The following is an 18,741-nucleotide window of genomic DNA, read 5'->3' as shown; positions in this document are numbered from 1 at the left end:
CTGATATCGCATACAGAAGTGTGCTAATTTGAAACCAGTAAATACTGGTCGTCCAAAGGCAAATCCAGTATATGGATGGAAAGCAAACTATCAAATGTTGAGAAATGTACGTTAAAAATATGAGGGCAGGGATTTAACTGTGATCTCTCTTATGCTGAACCAACTGAACTGCCTTTCACTGCGTGTGCATTCCAGGTGTAACGCATAGGATGCGCCTTGCCCTGTGAGCACACATCTAACGCCACCATATGCTGCCACAAGGCAGTACTGGCAGGGCTCATCCCACACTTTTTCCCCCTTATGTGTCTCAGCAGCTTCCCTTGCCTCAGCTCTAGCAGCCGTGTGGCTTCCTGAATTAATAATTGTTAATAATCAGCCCTATTTCTCAGAGCGTGCTTTCCGGCTGCCTTGTCTGATTCTTTCAGCTGCTGCATAGGAATCAGAGAAGTGACAGCGGAGGTTGCCACAGGGGGAGTCACTGTGCATCCTGTTGTCTTGAAGATACAAATTATTTTTGTTACAGTTACTGAAGCAAGGAAGAAAATTAAGTTTGCTAAGTAGAAAGGGAGATTACTCTTGAGCCGTGGGGCTTTTGCTCTCTTTCATAATTCCTGCATTATAAAATTGGTTTTCAACTTGCTTTGAAAATATCTTTTGAAGTTCTAGTATAAAGCTAGAAGATCAGGCAGAGTATGAGAATAATATTTTTATGTGAAAATTGTTGTTGCATTGGTACTGTGCTAATGCTAAGCTCCATTCGTTCATGAGACTAATGAACGTTTCAATGAAAAGAAATCATAAAGTTAATGAATAACACATAAAAATTCTTGCTTTCATTTTCTGCCTTTAGAAAACTACAAGTCCAAATTCCATCCCTTCTCCAAGACCTGGTGTCACAGCCTTTTGAAAGAAAGAGGCCTACAAAGCTGTGCCAGACAGTACCAACAGTGGCTTTTGACCTGCTGCAGAACACCCTGATTTCCCTCACCCTCCTTTCCCTCCCAGCATTAAGGGAAGACATAGTGTGTGTTCCCTGTATACACTAAATTTAAAAGCTGTATATAAAGATGTATTGCAGTTGCAAATATTTTGAGACAGGTTTTGAAGGGTAACTTTGGGCTTAATTAATTGCATTTTATTGGTAAGAATAAAACTCTCCCATTGCTTCCTAATCCATTCCAAATTTGTAGGTAATCAACAGTTATGGGGAAGTTATGGAAATAATGCTTTTAGTGTGGCAATAAAGACAAACCCTGGCGTTTTATATTCTTTATCTATGAATGAATTACAGTTTTCCTTTCTATTAGCATCAGGGAATAATGAAATTGTCCTGCTTAAAGTGAAATATTTAAGATGTTTAACTACAGTGAAAGCATTACAAATATATCACTCTTGCTGTAGTAATGCATGGTGCTCCTAGTAAAACTTCTGCTGTGTCAATATATGTATGAAGCCAGATGCACGTGGAGAGTACTGGCCCTTCACATGAAGCTACCTATTCAAGTATCTGCAAAGGATGATCTGAGCAGGTTTCTCTGCCAAGACCCCCTGCTTCTTGTTCATAGCGTGGATTTCCTGATAAACTGTGAACTGACTGTTGGCCACATCTGTTGGCACCATCTTTTGATTGTCCATGCAGGCGGGCCCATATTTGAGCGAATTTCATAGAGATCAACAAAAAAAGCTGTAACATTTATTTTCAGTCTTGTTGCTCTACATGTTGCAATAGCAAAAGGATCTTAGAATCATAGAATCACCAAGGTTGGAAAAGATCTCTAAGATCATCCAACTGCCCACCTACCACCAGTATTTCCCACTAAACCATGTTCCTCAGTACAACATCTAGATGTTTCTTGAACACCTCCAGGGACAGTGACTCCCCCACCTCCCTGAGCAGCCCATTCCAGCACCTGACCACTCTCTCAGAGAAGAATTATTTCCTAACATCCAACCTCAATCTCCCATGGTGCAACTTGAGGCCATTCCCTCTCATCCTATCACTAGTTATGGGGGAGAAGAGGCCGACCCCCACCTCACCACAGCCTCCCCTCAGGCAGTTGAAGAGAGTGATAAGGTCACCCCTGAGTCTCCTTTTCTTAGAAGAGAGTCTTAGAAATTAGCTGAATTGTACATAATCCTTTAAAAATTTGTACTAGCCTTGCATTTCTTACCAAGGCTTGTTTTGTGGTTGAAGCAGTAGGTTGGAAATCAGTGGGACTAAATAATGGTAACTCCCTCTGTCTGTTCCAGACTTCCACGTAACCTAGAGGAAGTTTTCCCTTCCCTTCTATGAGTTATTCATTAAAAAAAAAAAAAGATGATGATATCTCCTTACTTCAGAATATTCTTGGAACACACTAATTGCACTACCTTGGATGTCAGAACAGTGGACACCATGTAAGCTGGGTGCTTTTCTTCTAACTCTAAAAAGAAATGGTAGTTGTTCCACACCCAGGATTGAATGGGACCAGTATCTCTTTAACCATTGATTGAATAATTTATTGTTTTCTCTACTGTCTTTACAGCTTTAAGTGCTGATATAAAGGTATCTATCTAACATGGAAAAAAATTGTAAACCTCATTGCTACTTCTGTCTTGATTCATAAAACGAGAGACAGACACTTCAATGAGAAAAGATGCAAAAATAACTCAGTCTCTGCAGGATGCTCTGAGTCTTTTATTTCCTGTGTTTGTTAAATCTGTATGAAATAGATAACTGTCTGGGTGTACTTTGTGCTTCCACTACAGATCCTGGATTTTGGAATGGCCAGGCATACGGACAGTGAGATGACAGGTTACGTGGTTACAAGGTGGTACAGAGCCCCAGAGGTCATCCTTAATTGGATGCATTACACACAAACAGGTCAGCATCTCTTTGGAAAAGTCTTAATACAGCTGAAGCATTCACCGAATAAGGCAAGTTTGTGTTTCTGAAGTGAGTGAGACATTGGAGGTGGAAATGATAATATATTGATGAAAATCTTTCTTGTAGGTTGCAGGTAATCACTGGGGGTGTGTTTTTTGTTTAGTTCCTGGGGTGGGTTTTTTGTGTGTATTTTCTAAAATTCACAGGAAGTTCCAAAACAATTGGAACAAACCTGCTCTACATATTTATGTTCTCCCTGACTAATCTTTCTGCAAAGATGTGCTTGTTGTTACACAGTTTAAGTGGCAGAATGAGGGAATTTAAGTAATGCCAGAATAACCATAGAGGTTTTTGAAAGCATAGCAGAATTACTTCCTGCATGCATCTGTTTGTTACTGAGAAACTGATTCTGCCCAATAGCAAATTTTCTTCTGTTTGCCAATCAGAAATGCTAGTAGTTTTTTCTGTATTATCATAGTCTGCAAGGCACCCATGTATATTATAACAGACTACAAAGGTGAACTTCAGTCGTCTTTAAAATATATTTTAAATTAAACTTTATCTACATTTGGATGAACAAATAGTCAGTAATTTAATGCTACTTTATCATCTTTTCAGTTGACATCTGGTCTGTGGGCTGTATAATGGCTGAAATGATAATGGGGAGGCCTCTGTTCAGGGGAAACGACCGTATCCTTCTGTGCATTAATGACACCAGCGTCAGAAAATGATGAGAGGTGCTTATGTGATGCAGTGAATGTGCTGAAAATCTGATGAGCATAAATTGAAAAATATAGCTTTGATATGGCTATCATCTTTGTATTTAATTAGTTATTTGATATTTGTACCACATGTGTACATCAGCAAATTAAAACTCGTATTACTGAACTTCAATAGAGAGTGGGATATCCATTGAATGATGCCTCAAATCATCAGCTAAAAGTTTTAATGACAATACAAAAGGTAAATATATTTCATTTCATGCTTTTTGAGGCTTTTGGCAAAAATATCATGTAAATAATACAAAGTAAAATATTTCAGATGTGCAGAAAATATTTGGTCATGTCATTTCATTGCTGAAAATTTAAGAAAATAGTTAAGATTTAGCCATACTTCAACCTTAGGTGATACTTTGTTGGCCCAAGTAGTTGTAACAGACAGTAGAGTGCAGTGACAAAAGAATACAGCAAGAATTCTTCACTTGTTTTGTTTACGAGTTCTGAATGTTTGACAGCTCATCTTTTATACATCTTCTGTTCAGTTGTTGCACTGTTGGTTTTGCTTTATTCTCCAATAGCAAAGAAACACATAAATTTCATCCTATGGTGAAAGACTTTGTTCCTTATTTCTGGCATTCAGATCTGGATCAACTCAAAGAAATAATGAAAATAACGGGTACACCAAGTCAAGATTTTGTGCAAAAACTGAAGAGTCAGGAAGTGAGTATTCTGCTTTGTCAGATTGTTTTGTGTGCCCTGGGTTTACTTAGGCCATGCTCAGTTCTTAGACTGCCTGAGATCATGTGTGTTGGCTGCTGAAATGACCCCCGATAGCACATCTCTGCCTACTTATGAGGTTTCACAGCCAGAATAATTACTGGACATTAAGTGGAAACAGAAAATGATTAGGACACTGAAAAAAATGGATATGTTTAAGTACTTTAAATCAGCTGAGCTGATACATTGCTTCCTTTGCTGGGAACTGAAAATATGAAGCTCTTCAGACAACCCATTCATTCTGTAGGTGTCTCTGACTTCCTATTTTCATGTGATGTTTTTGAGAATCCTGAAGTCCCTATGATAAAGAACCTAAAATGGATCATTAGTTCAACTGTACAATTTAAATACTAAAGAATTACTGTAAAATATACACTTTTAGAGATTTCTGTAAATTTCAGAATGACATTCTTTCAAATTATGAATATATATTTATTCTAATCAACATATTAGATGTTGATTAGGTATTAAAGTTTTACATTTAATTTCTTAATCAGAATTTTAAGGTTCAATTTAAAAGAAACTGTTCCTTTCAACAAGAAGGTGAACGTAGCCAGGCCTTACAGCAAAAAAAAAATTCCATTTGTACAAGGTACTGTCAAAGCATCAGTAAGTTACCCAGTAAGCACATTACAAAGGAAGCAAAGTTCTAATTTAATATTCATGTTTCTTTTAAGGCAAAAAACTATATCAAAAGCCTTCCAAAAGTCCAGAAAAAGGATTTTGCATCCGTCTTGAAGCACGCGAGTCCTTTGGGTAAGGCAGTTTGTGTGAATGTGTACCATTTCTGTTGTTGTTTTGTTTGCACTGGAGTCAGCAGCAGCATCAGTCATGTGATAAGTTATGTGGTGATTCTCACGCTGCTCTGCCTCTTGTGTTCCATAACTCAGATCTTTGATTCTAGTGGCTGAACTGTGCCAAGTTTAGACTCTGCCAGGAATCAGATGATTCAAAAGAGTCAAAAAGAAATATTTTATGCTTTAGGCTCTGATCCAGACCATGCTTAATGGTTTTACTGAAGCAGCTTTCTCAAGAGCCCTGGGGATTTAAATATATTTAATAAAGTTTTCTGTGCATTGTATTTTAAATATAATTCTGAAAGGTCCTTTTGATGTACAACAGAAATGCAAGCAAATAGAAAGCTGACATTTTAGACATGGAATGAATGCATCCTGAGAAACATCTGTGCATTCCTGCAAAGATCTGGCTTGTATTTGATGGATATAAACAGCTAGAAGAACATACCAAGTGTGCATAACTGTGACGTGACCTGAGGCAGTAAGAGCTCTGAGATGGCTCTGCCCAGCTTCATCCGTTCCCCAATGACCTGACTCATAAAGCCTGGCTTTCTTAGAATATAAATTAGGATAATTGAGTCTTCTGTATTTAAGCAGTTAAAATGGTATGTTAAGATACAGTAGGATCATTATCCGTGGCCCAATGGCTAACTCACTAGCTGTCCCAGCTGCAGAAAAGTCTACAAATCTCTACTTAAATTTCTTCCTATCACTTCTTTGGCCATCTGGCTGTTCCTTATGTGAAAAAAAACTGCTCTTGGTCTGAGAGAGAAGGTTGGAGAGACTTGTAGTGTTAGGTGCATGGTTGGACTTAAAGATTTCAATGTTCTTTTCCAGTCTAAATGATTCTATAATGTTATGAATCCATAATGTGCCAAGCAGGCATTGCAGCATCTTTTTCCATGCTGCTGTCCCTTCCTCCTTTCTGGTGTTCCACCCAACTCAGAAACTTTCTTACAAGATACTTTTAGGAACGTAATAGAATCATGTCTGTTTATACTAGTGTATTCTGATAGTCTCACAGAGGACCCGATCAAAATCCACCGGTGACGAACGTTGAAGATGTTCATGGATTTCATGGATTGTTTTGGTGAGGTCAGAACATGTTGCAGATAAAGCTAGTGCTGACATTGAGAGCATGGATATTTTGGTGAACTTGAAAATGTGCTGCCAGTGCTGAGGGCATGCATTTAGTCACATAATAACAAACAATTCTCAGTAGCTCTACACCCGTCTGCTCATTCTGCCCCTGACAAGTCATGATGTGCCTTGGAACCACAACACAGTCTGGCAGTGAGGGCAGACAACTGGGAAGTTCCTAAATGCAGTGAACCTGGAGTCAGAAGCTCAGAAGTCATAGCTGAGGTGATGTGGCTGTATTGCATGTGGAATTTAAGGAGCATCTCTGCATTGCTTGGTACACATCCCAGCTTGTTCACAGCACTCTGTTTTGTTGTGCAGTAGGGCCCCACTGGCTGTAGAATGAACAAGCAGTGATTCTGCTTTGTAAATCTGTAATATCTTTAAAGCACCTTCAGTGCAACAATTACTTTGCATAAGTTGGAATCGGTGGCTTGATTTCAATGCAATGTTTATTTTCTGTTCCATAGCTGTAAATCTTTTGGAGAACATGCTGGTGCTGGATGCGGAGGAGCGAGTCACGGCAGCTGAGGCTTTGATGCATCCTTACTTTGAACCAATTCACGATCCTGAGGAAGAAATTGAGGCTGAGAAATATTATGAGACATTTGATAACATGGATCTAACCTTGGATGAGTGGAAGCGTGAGTTTAGTTTTGTGATGTTTTCAAAATAGGCAGTTAGAAAGGCCATCCCAAAATGAAAATATTCTCCTTTGCTGATGACTGTCACTGCTTTTAATGGAAAAGAATAAGTGGACAGCAGTAAAATAGAGAAACACTGTTGGTCAGTGTTCCTTTTATCAAATCCTCCTGAAAATATCTTCAAATGTTTTCTTCTCTTCCTCCTAACAGTGGCTCCTATCTTCTTCATACATCTTTCTTCTTATCTCCTGCAACATAAGAAAGAAACATGTTTGTTACAGTGGATAGGACAGGGCAACAGATTTCTTAGCTGTTGGCTTTGTAGGCCTTAAAGCTATTGCTGGCCTTAATTTTCAGTTAGATATGTTTTCTCTTTCTGAGAAAGCCTGTCTCTCTCAGAAGAAATTAAAATCTGAATCTGTTTTTTTGTCTTAGTCTTGTATTTTGACTCATAAGTGAGCTAAGGTCTTGATTTGTAATTCTGCTGTACTTAGGAGCACTTTCTGGGCTGTTTTCCACTATATTATAATGTCAATGCTTACACCCCTTTGAAAACACCTACAACATTTTTGTATTGGGCTACTTCTTCAAATCTGAAGTGGCAAAACAGTGGTAAAGCCATCTCTGATTCCTTTATTTTTTATACTCTTTCTCTCTTTTTTCGCCTGAAGAGGTCTCTGTCTTCCTCACCTTGATCAGAGTCTAACCATGCTGGGGATTGCACCTGGCTTATGTCTGCAGCTCCTTTTCTGGCCAGACCAGCAACACTCTTTATTTTGTTGTTTTGTGTTGTTGTTGTTGTTTTTTCCAGGTGTTACATATAAAGAGATACTGAACTTCAAGCCACTACAAACATCAGAGTCAAAGGAGACAGCAGTGTAATTGTATGGCTTGGTCTTTTCAGAAGTCAGAAGAAAGCAGGAAAGCTGTAAATGTTTGTAATATTTCAGGTGTATAAAATTTTTATAAATAAAGTGGATGTAATCTACTTCATCTGCACTGTAAGAAGGAGCAGTGTCTTTTACTGTGCATGTGGAAATGTGGTGCTTCTGGAAGCAACACCTGAGAATTGCTCAGAAGCATATTTCTGCTCATAGCTTCTCCCCTCTGCACAAAAGGATTCAGTCTCTGACAACCCTTGAAAGAGCAGGTGGGACCAATTCTTCAAATCAGAAATCAAATGAGAGTACAAGCTACTACTGCAAACAAGCTGAGACACAAAGTACATCAATGATGTGCAGTGTCTGCTCTCTGCTCTCCAGGGCTGTTGAACCATCTTGAATTTAAGAGGTATTAATAGGACTTCATCTGGAATATTTCACCTTGATGAGATGTCTGGGGAGGCTGATCAGCTTCTGTGACCTCAGCTAGTGAGGAAGAGATACAGCCTGAATGGATGCATTTCTTTTCTCCTTTGTGAAGGCAGAATAGCCTGAGCTCCATCCAGGTCTGAAAAATGTATGCAAGAGGGAAGAAGAGGCAAGTGTCAGCATCCTAGAGATTTTTAAAGTAACCAGTGTAGTAGGATGAGACTTCCCAAGTGCACTAGGTTAACAACCACTAGGTGAACAATCACTTTCTAGAGTCACAATGTTTTTATCTCAATGCAGTGGAGTCTCTTTGTATAACAGAGTTAGGATTTACAGGGAGAAACTTTTTGAGACTGTCTGAAATTGTATAAGCTTTCTAGCATCTTATTTCTGAAATAATCATTGAAAAGATACATATTCTCAGAGGACATGCTGATTAGATAACCAGCAGTGCTGGTCTTAGAAATACAGTTGCATGCAGGTGACATTACAGAAAATTAAGTGAGGATAAATACACAACACTGCAGCTATCCATGTTGCTTGCAGCAGGCTCTTGTACAGAGGTGTCACCAGGTGCAAAATCACAACCATTCTTTTTTGGAGCCTTCTGGAGTCGTCTCACTTTGGGGGGAACCTTCCAACCTTCCACTGGGAGGTGCCTTACCAGAAGGAATCAGATTCCTGATGAGCTACAGTGGGATGTGAGATGCTTTATGAGATCCTCTTTATGTCTGGGTTCATTCAATGTGTTTTTCTTTGTGCTTAGTTCATAATCATAGAATCATAGAGTGAATCATAGAATGGCCTGGCTTGAAAAGGACCTCAGAGATCATCTAGTTTCAATCCCCTTGCCATGGGGCCAACACTTACTGTGTGTTTTTTAGGGTTATGCCCTGTTGTCCTCCTAAAGGTCATGGGAGAAAAGTGCCTATTGGAGATAGTGGGTTTTGATAGCCTAACTCATTGCAAATGTCGAGTGGCTGAGGTGCCTCTTTTAGTACTGTAGAAGCCACAGGCTTCTGGAGACATAAGGTGATGGTGTTTGGTTTTTCTGTGCTTGGGGATTACAGAACTATTACAGTAACTGAAGAGCAGATCTCGATGTGTGTGCCAGAAGAGACAGAAGAATTGCTGCACTGTCTGTTAGTAAACGTTGTGTAAGGTAAATAACAAACATGAAAAGTTTGTTGCATCTTGGCATGATGTTTCTGTGAAGAGATTGGAATCTGAAGAAACTGCTCAAAAAAGCAACAGGAATTTTTAGTATAAATAGCTCATTAAAAGAAATGTGAGGTGAAAGCAGAAATATTTTGCATAAGAGGCAGCTGCTGTTTCAAAGGGAGCGACATTTCCCAGGCTTTTATTTGCTATTTCTACTGGTGCTTAGCAACTCAGGAATAAGAACCCGATTTCTGTTTGCCTTAAGGACAAATGTAAATATGTTCTGCATGTACTTGAAATGTATTGTGAAAAATAAAGGTTGGATTTTTGGTTTTTTTACACAATAATGGTGTCATTTTTCCCCATATGTATTCCCAAATGTATGATCAGTACTGAAAATAGTATTTTCAGTACAAGGGAACTATATGAAACCTAATCTGTAGGTACATTTCATGTAATGTGAGCTGTTGATGTAGTTTGGAAGTGAGTCAGCCCACAAAACCTAACCTTTCTCCCATTTTCCAGGCTGTGAGTCAGCCACAGAGCTGACTTGATTGTACTGCTGCCACCTAGTTATTTCCTAGAGCATCTGTTTTTAGCAGACATCCTGCTTTGTTCTGAAGGATTTGCATGTTTGCATGTTTGTTCATCAGCTTGATTTTAAAAGTCAGACTGATGGTCATCAAGCATATACAACTTCAAGTTGGATACAGGACCTTCGCATTGAAAACCTAAGTGCCTCCTGGCTGCTTTCTGTGAAGATCACCCCGTTACATGCCTGTGGTACTGAAGACACTGGTCATGTTGAATTTTGATCAGGTGGTGCTGTGGGTGGATGTGGCTCACCATTTCATTTCTTGCTCATTTTTCCTTTAGTTACAAGTAGCACTGAGATGAGCGTTATGTGTCCTGTAAAATGTGTTCAGAAGATCCACTTTACTCTTAATTTGGAACTACCAAGCATTTGAGCTGAGTGGGTTCTTTTATCTTCCTACTTTCTGATATGCTGTTCAAATACAAATAGCAGATCCTTCTGATGATCCAAAGCTGGTAAGAGTCACAGATGCTCCCAAAGGCTGTGCTGCCATTCAGTAAGACCTAGGCAGTCTTGAAAGTTGGGCTGAGAGGAACCTTATGAGGTTCACTAGGGGCAGTCGTAGAGTCCTACCCATGGGGAGGAATAACTGTGCATCTGTACAGGTTAGGCGCTGGCATGCCCTAAAGGAGCTCTGTGGAGAAGGACCCAAGTGTCCAGGTGGCCAGCAGTTTGGCCATGAGCCAGCAGTTTCCCTTGTGCCCAAGAAGGTCCTTGGTACCCTGAAGCACATCAAAAAGAGTGTGGCCAGCAGGTGGCCTCAAGGGAGGTGATTCTCTGCCCTGGTGAGGCCACATCTGAAGCACTGTGTCCACTTCTGGGCCCCTCCACTAAAGACAGACAGGAGCTTCTAGAGAGTCCAGTGGAGGGCCCCAAAGATAATTAGAGGTGTAACTCCCTTAAGGAAAAGCTGAAACACCTGGCAGTGTTCAGCCTGGAGAACACTGAGAACGAATCTTATTAATGCTTATAATAAAGGGTGGGTGTCAGTGGTTTCCAGCAACAAAACAAGAGGCAGTGGGCACGAACTGGAACATAAGAACCTCCATATAAACATGAGAAAGAACATCTTTGAGATTTACAGAGCATGGGAACAAGCTGCCCAGGGAGGTTGTGGAATCTACTTCTCTAGAGATATTCAAAAACCATCTGGATACTTTCCTGTGCAACCTACTGTAGAGAAGCTGCTGTAGTGGGAGGGTTGGACTAGATGATCTCCAGAGGTCCCTTCCAGACCCTGTGATTCTGTTCTGTTTAGCTAAGATCACACAGAATAAGCCATGTTAGATGCTAGAAGACCATGTTGTTCACTGGGTCTTGGCAAAAAATCCTCCCACAGGGCTTTACCTGCTCCATGCAGGAACCAGGGAGAGATCAGGGGTTGATCAGAGCTGACTTCTGACTGATTTTCCATTTCCTGAGTGCGCTGTAGGGCAACTGGTTGTGTAAGCCAAGCTATGCCAGAAGCAGTTTCATGAATTACGCAGCACCTAAAGTCTCATCCTCAGCATTTTTACAAATTCAGGAGGTAGATCTGTGGAGAAGTCAAGAAAAGACTTCCATCATACAGACATCCTTTGAAGCTTCACAGAGTATGAGTTAATGAGCAGCAGCTCTCATGCACAGCTCTTAACTGCTTATTTGCAGTTAACTGGGATAGTAACATAATGATCTCAAAACTGCCACATGCAGCTCTCAGGCACAGGAATAATGTATGCTTTATAGCTACCAGGAACAGCAGCCCTCTGCATGGAGGTAAATGGGGACAAGGAAAGTAATTTAAGGACTCATTTTTATCTCCTGCTATTCTGCAAGCTGAGTTCCCTTATGCTTTACTTTGCTGTATGTCCATACTTTTCTAGTTCATACTCTCTTTTTCATCAGTATGCAACAGGGAGGAATCCACAAGCACTTTGTCTACTGGGGGCCTAGGTCAAGGCAGTATTATTTTGGCATTTTAAAAGCCCCATTTATACGTAACAGAGCTCTTGCCTCCCACCAGCACAGGTTGGCATCTGTCCGACCACTTCGCTGTCGCTAGAAAGCTCCTGGCATTTGGGGGCTTGAGTCAGAGTTTGAAAATTATTTATTTATTTTAATGTACACAGCAGTGTACTGCTGTAAGGAGAGTAAATAAGGTGAAAAGTCTAATCAGAGAAACAAGAACTGAGGTTTTCAGTAAAACAACTCATCTCAAGGTCTTGGGTACATCATAGGCTAAAGTTCAGTTCTAAGGAATCAAAATTGCTGCTCAGAAGGAATCCTGTGCTTTGGCTGCAGTAACTCAGTATTTCCAGTGAGAGACTGAACTCTTAAGGAACCCCGAGGATTTAATGCATTTAGTGCAGCAAGTATCAAAGTGTAAAACTTCCACAAGCAAGAAGTACACAAAATGTCTGCTAGTCCTGAAGCAGGGCGCTTCTTTAAGGATAGGTTTTCATATTGATGAGAGACAGCACTGCAGGGATCTTGCTGGAAAGCAACACACAGGAATGTATCTGGAGCGAAAAACTGCTAGAACAAGATGATAAAATCAGGCAAATATTTGATTACATTTAAATGCTTCCAGTAACTGTAATGCATCTCCAGTGAGTGTGTTAGCTGGAGTTTTTAGTTCTGGAATTCCAGACACAAATTTTAGCAATCATCTTGGGGTTTCATCATGATTCCGAAAGTCTCAATCATTCCATATTGTTACTACCATTAATAGACTTGACGTAGGTGATCTTGATGCCCTTGTCAATGTGCTGTATCAGGCTTTTTGTCATTTTTCCTTCTATAGTACAATTTTCAATGTGGGCAACAGCTAAGTTTTCTCTAGGAACATATTAGGATATGTTTATTAACAAAGATGGTTGCTCCTGCCCCAGCTCTCACAGCAGGCAATGGGTATGCTGGAAGATGAGGCAGAGTGCAGGACATGGAAAACAGTTGTGGCACTCAAAATGATCCCTATGGGATTGGATTCCCCCCTTTTCTCTGCCAAAGCCATCTCAGCTGTTCCTTATGTCCCGTTGCAGCACTCAGCTCTGGTGCAGCTACAGACGCTCCATACTCCATGTGCTGGACACGTGGGCTCAGTGCTAACAAAACCACCATTGCTGGGAAACCTCTAAGTGCTGCACATCAGCATTTGATGCTGTTGAATGACCAGCACAGTTGGGCCCAGACCAGCCTTCCCACAACTCCACAGGCACAGCTGAGGAGCTGGTAGGGCCAGGCAGTACTCCTGGCCAACAGTGCAGTGCAGGCTGCTAGCTTTGGAGGCTGAAAGCTTTAACAGCACAGTCAGTCAGCTTCCTGCCAGCCAGATGCAGACACAATGAGCTGCTCCAGGTACAGTTATGGTACCAGCCCAGACAGAAAGGCAGAGCTGATAGTACCTGGAAAATTGTGTTCACCCCAAATGCTTAGGACTTTCATCTGTTTGTACTGTTGTCCTCTTTGCCATAAAGTAATAAGAGCATAGTCTGTGTGAAGCAGTTGTTCATGAATTGCTCAGACATGTAATGGTGAGGCTGCTCTAAGGGCCTGAGAGCATCCTTGCTGCCAGAGGTTTGGTCGCTGTAGGCTGGGGCAACTGCTCATAACAGGGACCCTGAGGACCAGCCCCATCCTGGCCTGTTCCCACAGATGTACCCCTGGCCTGGCCCATCCCCGCTGAAGTGCCTCGGGCCTGGGGCAGCTCCTGGCATGCTCTGGCCTAGACATGGGGGTTTACATTACATTAGAGTCAACCTGAATGCAGTACTCCGGAGTAAACTGTAGCATAAAATAACAGTAACTATTAAAATAAATATTATTGTTTTATTGCCAAATAATAAATATTGCAGATAATAAAACATAAAAGAAAATAATAGGTATTTTTGCTGCCATTTGGGAAATCAATGGGAAGTCACTGTAAGCCTCTTGTTTGATATTAATAGGATCTGGACCAAGCCAGTGTCCTGACAGTAAAATTGCTCCAATAGAGTATTGCTTACCTGATGCTTTTGTACAAAAGATAGTGATGAGTTACGAAGGAAAACAACGTAAGAGAGCACAGATTCCATTTAAACAAAGAGAAGACTGTACAGGATGATTTTCTGAAAGGCATTACTGAATAAAATCCTACCTGACTTACCAGGTTAAACCACAGGAGATGGAATATAGTGCATTTTGAGATCATTTTGCATGCCAGCAGAATAAGAGGACAGGGAAACAAACTTCCGTCCCATGTCATGTTGCAGGCTTTAAGTGTGACTCCCTTTATAGCTTCTAAATCAAAACACTCAGTTAATGCTTAAAATTCAGGATGCTAAATTATAGAGACAGGTGTGAAACTACTGCTGTATGAAAACGTGAATATTTGGAGTCTCATTTTGGAGTAAAATGAGGGGGATTCTCTCTACAAACAAAGCTCACAATAATTATAACTGCTGTAGCTATTCAGTATTGCCATTTCAAGGCTCTAAACCAGAATATTAACTACTTTTCCTTGGTTTTTCAATTGCCTTGATTTCATGGCCTTTTGTGCATTATGACTGGATTAGCGGTTATGATCACCAGGATTTGATATGATTAATATTATGAGCTTGCTGCATGTCTTCCAGCTTTTGAATTGCTTTGCATAGCTACTGTTTGGCAGTGTTCGTTGAGTACTTTGAGATACAAATTATTCATGTAAATGGCAAATTCACTTTGCGCTGTAACCTCCAGTCGTAGCAGTGGGATAAGCAAAGCCACCAGTGAGAAAATGCCAAGGAGCTGAGCTGACCTGAGCAGCGAGCAACACTGCTGTGCCCCAGAGCTTGTCCAAGTCGTACCAGAGGGTTCCTGACAGTGCCTGAGTGCTGATATAAGTCTGCTTTGTTATGTGTGTCATGGGACACACTCTGCTGGCCTAGACATGCTTTGTGATCAATTAGTAGGTTTAGAGATTAAATCTTTTATCTTGTCCAGAAATGTTAGGCCTTAAAAAAAAAAAAGAGGGCACATCAGTAGGACTGGTTTTAAGAAGTCTGAACCAAAATGTGCTGTTCCTCTTGGATATTTATTCTTGGAAAGGAGGAAAATGGAAAGCCAAGGTAGGGCAGAAGGTAAATCAGTAATTTCCTTTCATTCTCAATACCAGTTGCTAACTCCCCGACTGTGGGAAGGGCTGCTGAGCAAGGGCTGCAGAAAGCATGGGAGCTGTGGGCTCACCCAGGCAAGAGGTGCCACTCAAACCCATGAACCAGCAGCAGCCCTTGCAGGAGCCAGGTTTTTGGATAAGGATGTTTTCCTCAGTCTGCCACACGTCAGGGCAAAGGCCCTTCCATCCCAAGTCCATTTTTTAATAGCAGATTCCCAAACAAAACATTTTTATATATCATCATGAAAGATAATTCACCAAAGAGTTGAATGGGTGGCCTGTTTATATTGGCCACCTTTGACAGTCTTGCTAACATCGAGATATACCATTAGAACTGCTCTGAAATCAACAGGATGTATTGTAGGACTCAGCATAAGCAATGTGGGCAGACTCTTGTCTTTAAAGATTTAATTATTGATTACGGATCTGTGATTGTTTTCCCTGGATACAGCATCAGCCTATCAATAAAGAAAAAGAACAGAACTAGACTTTTCTCGGTGGTGCCCAGAGCCAGGACAAGAGGCAGTGGGCACAAAATAGAGCACAGGAGTTGCTATCTGAACATCAGACAGTACTTCTATGCTGTGCAGGTAATGGAGCACAGGCTGCCCAAAGGCTGTGGAGTGTCCTCCAAGGAGATCTCCAGAAGCCGCCTCCACATGGGCCTGGGCACCCTGCTCTGGGTGTCCCTGCTGGAGCAAGGGTTGGGCCAGCTGGACCCAGAGGGCCCTGCAAACCTCAGCCATTCTGCATTTCTGTAAACTGAATACTTCTATTCCATCTTCATGGAATGTCAGGAAGAAAAATACTTCTCGGAGTAAATAAGGATAGCAATATCTGACAGAATTATATCTAAAAAAAAGTAGAACATTTACTTACATAACTGAATGCTCAGGTTTTCAGGCTGCACTCTATAGATTTGCTTTCTAAATACATTTTAATCTCTCATCAATCAAAATCTCCTGCCTTGGTATATTTAACGGTAGTAATAAGGAGAGATGCAGATGTAACAACAGAAAGCTTATGAGGAGCAGTGGTATCTTTTACCAGACAAACATACATACATAACTGGGGAGAAAAACTAAAGGAGCTGTCAGACAAACATTCTCCCTTTAAGGTCTGAAAATAGAGCCTCTATCACAAATCTCTGTCTCTGGGTGATCTTCACTCTAATTTCAAAATACCTTTCCCTCTAAACTATTTACTTCTCCATGGTATCCCTAATGAAAAGAGCCTTCTGTGGATACAGTTGTCAATCCTTGGTTGCTGCAACCAGCATTAAGCCCTTAGCATTATTTACTGAATGAAAATGGCAGCTAAAACAAGAAATACATGAATAAATAAATAAATACATAAATCAGCCTCTCCTGATTAGCCTTCAGTTTAATTATTTCTCTGGTTCAGTTATCTGTTAGTCACCTTCATAAGCTAATCCTAAGTAAATTTCAGATTTCATGATCTTTTCAGGCACTGATTAATTTTGAGCAGTTAATAAATGGTTGCTCTATAGAATTTCCTTATTTATTTACTCAGTTCTTGTGTAGATATTTAGGATGGATTAACCTTGGTTTCATTTCCCAGTAGCAGTCCTACAAGAAAAAGAAGGCCCTGGGATGAGTGAATGGCTGTGAAAGCCAAATGACATAACATTGCACAGACAGACAAAGGTGATCTGCAGCCTGATTAGCAAATGGGCACTGGAGTCAAGGACCTCCTAATCCTGGCCTGCCGCTGAAGGCCTGCACTCAGGTATTCAAATCCAAATAGGGCTTAATCATTAGGGTGGAGACTTCTTTATCAGTGAACTTCTCTTTGAGATACAGTAATAGAAACCACATGTCTTTGATCTCAGCAGAGGCTGCTTGTGTGACACAAGCCATGGTATAAAGAAAAGAACCTGCCCCTGCTGCTCTCTGACAAAAGGGGACAAAAGGCCCAAGGAGAGAATATTATTTACTTTTCTCTTTTTTTAAGCATAGTACATTTACATTTTCTATTTGAAGACTGATTCTTTTTCTTTTTCTTTTTTTTTAAATTCTCTCCCCTTCAGAGAACTTGAAATCTCTCAGGAATGCAGATATGGCTGTCCCACAAAGAGGATCAGCAGGGATGAAGCAGCTGAGTTGTCTCTCAAGCCCATTGAGAGAATTGCTACAGCAATACAAACACCTTTCTGAAGGAGCAATTGCTGGGGTTTGGGAGATTTTGAGGAGGGGGTGTCTGTTGCTATTTAATTACAGTGTTATCAGAAGGCACTATGTAATGTTGTTAGGATGTAAATATAAAGATCTAGTAACTGTACAAGATGCAAGGTCTACTTACTTTTATATGACTGTCCCAACAATGTCTTACCAAATGAACAAGAAGACTTATTGACTATATAAAGGGAAACCATCCCATCCCTGTGTAACAAGATAGGGATAATTATAAGGGTTTGATTTAAAAAGTAGTGTCTGTCAAGCTATTATCATATTTGTTGTCTCAGGCTGTGTTTCCACAGCTGTCCATGGAGACCTGGCCAGTGGCTGTGGTGGTGTTTCCTCTCCCTTACCTGCCAGCTGGTTCTCCTCAGAGCTCAGCATTCAGAGCTGCTTCTCTTCATTAAGCTGGCAAATAATACCAAGACAAAACAAACAAAAAAAAGAAAATTTCCCAACTCAGCTAAAATGGCTTAGTGCAAGCTCAGAGATCAGCTGAGGGTGCTGTGGAGCTGGATCTCAAACCAGTAAACACCTCTGACTCACTTCAGTAGGCAGGCAGCCTCCTCTAAACTACAGGAATTAAGAAGGAAGCCAGCAAAGTACTCTTCAGAGGGTTGGATGCAACATCTGGAATCAGTCCACATAGTGGTGGAGTTCTGTGTGAAGGGCTGCTCTGTCTGACTTGAGCTATGGATGATACCAGCCTGCTGCTCTTCACTTGGCATGCAGAGGTGTGGTTTGGCTACACATTTTAATCAAAATGGGTTACTATGCTGCAGTTAACTGAAAAAGAATCACAGAATCACAGAGATTCAAAGGACCAACCTCCCCCCCCACTAAAGCAGATTCTCTACAGTAGGTTGCATGGGTGACTGTCGAATACTGTCAGAGAAGAAGACACCTCAACCCTCCTGGGAAGTTTGTTCTAGTACTCTGTCACCGTCATAGTAAAGCTTTTCCTTGTGCTGGTACTGTGCTTCCTATGTCCCAGTTTATGTCTATTGCCCCTGTTGCTGGGCTCCATCCAAAAGAGCCTGGCTCTGTTCACTTGACACCTATGTTTTACATATTTATAAAATTTGATATCGTATCCCCTCAGTCTTCTCCAGGCTGACCAACCTTTCCTCATACAGGAGATACTCCGGGTCCTTTATCATCTTTGAGACCCTCCACGGGACTTTCTCTAGAAGGCTTGTCTTTCTCTAATGGAAGGGCCCAGAACTGGACGCAGATGTGGCCCCACCAGGGCAGAGTATAGGGGTACAGTCATCACCTTGACCTTTATTGAAGACTGGACTAACATTGTCTTTTCTCCAGTCCTCAGGCACCTCTCCCATACCTTTGAAAGATGATAGAGAACAGCTTGGCAATTACTTCTGCTAGCTCCCTCAGCATCTGTGAGCACGTCTCATCAGGGC

At 41.0% G+C, this 18,741-nt stretch overlaps 1 protein-coding gene and 1 long non-coding RNA gene across 2 annotated transcripts in view; one reads left to right on the top strand and one right to left on the bottom strand.

Annotated features, from left to right (window-relative positions):
- Window positions 1-9,731, top strand: part of MAPK12 (mitogen-activated protein kinase 12) — a 31,915-nt gene extending 22,184 nt beyond the window's left edge. The window contains exons 7-12 of the mRNA XM_031614956.2: window positions 2,749-2,863; window positions 3,485-3,556; window positions 4,226-4,305; window positions 5,040-5,118; window positions 6,770-6,943; window positions 7,755-9,731. Coding sequence (XP_031470816.1) covers window positions 2,749-2,863; window positions 3,485-3,556; window positions 4,226-4,305; window positions 5,040-5,118; window positions 6,770-6,943; window positions 7,755-7,825 — 591 coding nt within the window. The 3' untranslated portion in view covers window positions 7,826-9,731. The remainder of the gene's footprint in view (window positions 1-2,748; window positions 2,864-3,484; window positions 3,557-4,225; window positions 4,306-5,039; window positions 5,119-6,769; window positions 6,944-7,754) is intronic.
- LOC149919441 (uncharacterized) lies at window positions 6,950-18,351 on the bottom strand. The gene is made up of 3 exons (XR_016464859.1): window positions 17,867-18,351; window positions 17,674-17,728; window positions 6,950-7,191 (listed from the first exon to the last, which is right to left on the bottom strand). It is a non-coding gene; the product is annotated as an uncharacterized LOC149919441 (long non-coding RNA).
- Between the last annotated feature and the right edge of the window lie 390 nt (window positions 18,352-18,741).

The sequence above is a fragment of the Phasianus colchicus genome, chromosome 1, assembly GCF_987193195.1.
Source record: "Phasianus colchicus chromosome 1, bPhaCol1.hap1.1, whole genome shotgun sequence".
NCBI classification, from domain to species: Eukaryota; Metazoa; Chordata; class Aves; order Galliformes; family Phasianidae; genus Phasianus; species Phasianus colchicus.
This window is presented reverse-complemented; position numbering and strand designations above follow the sequence as displayed.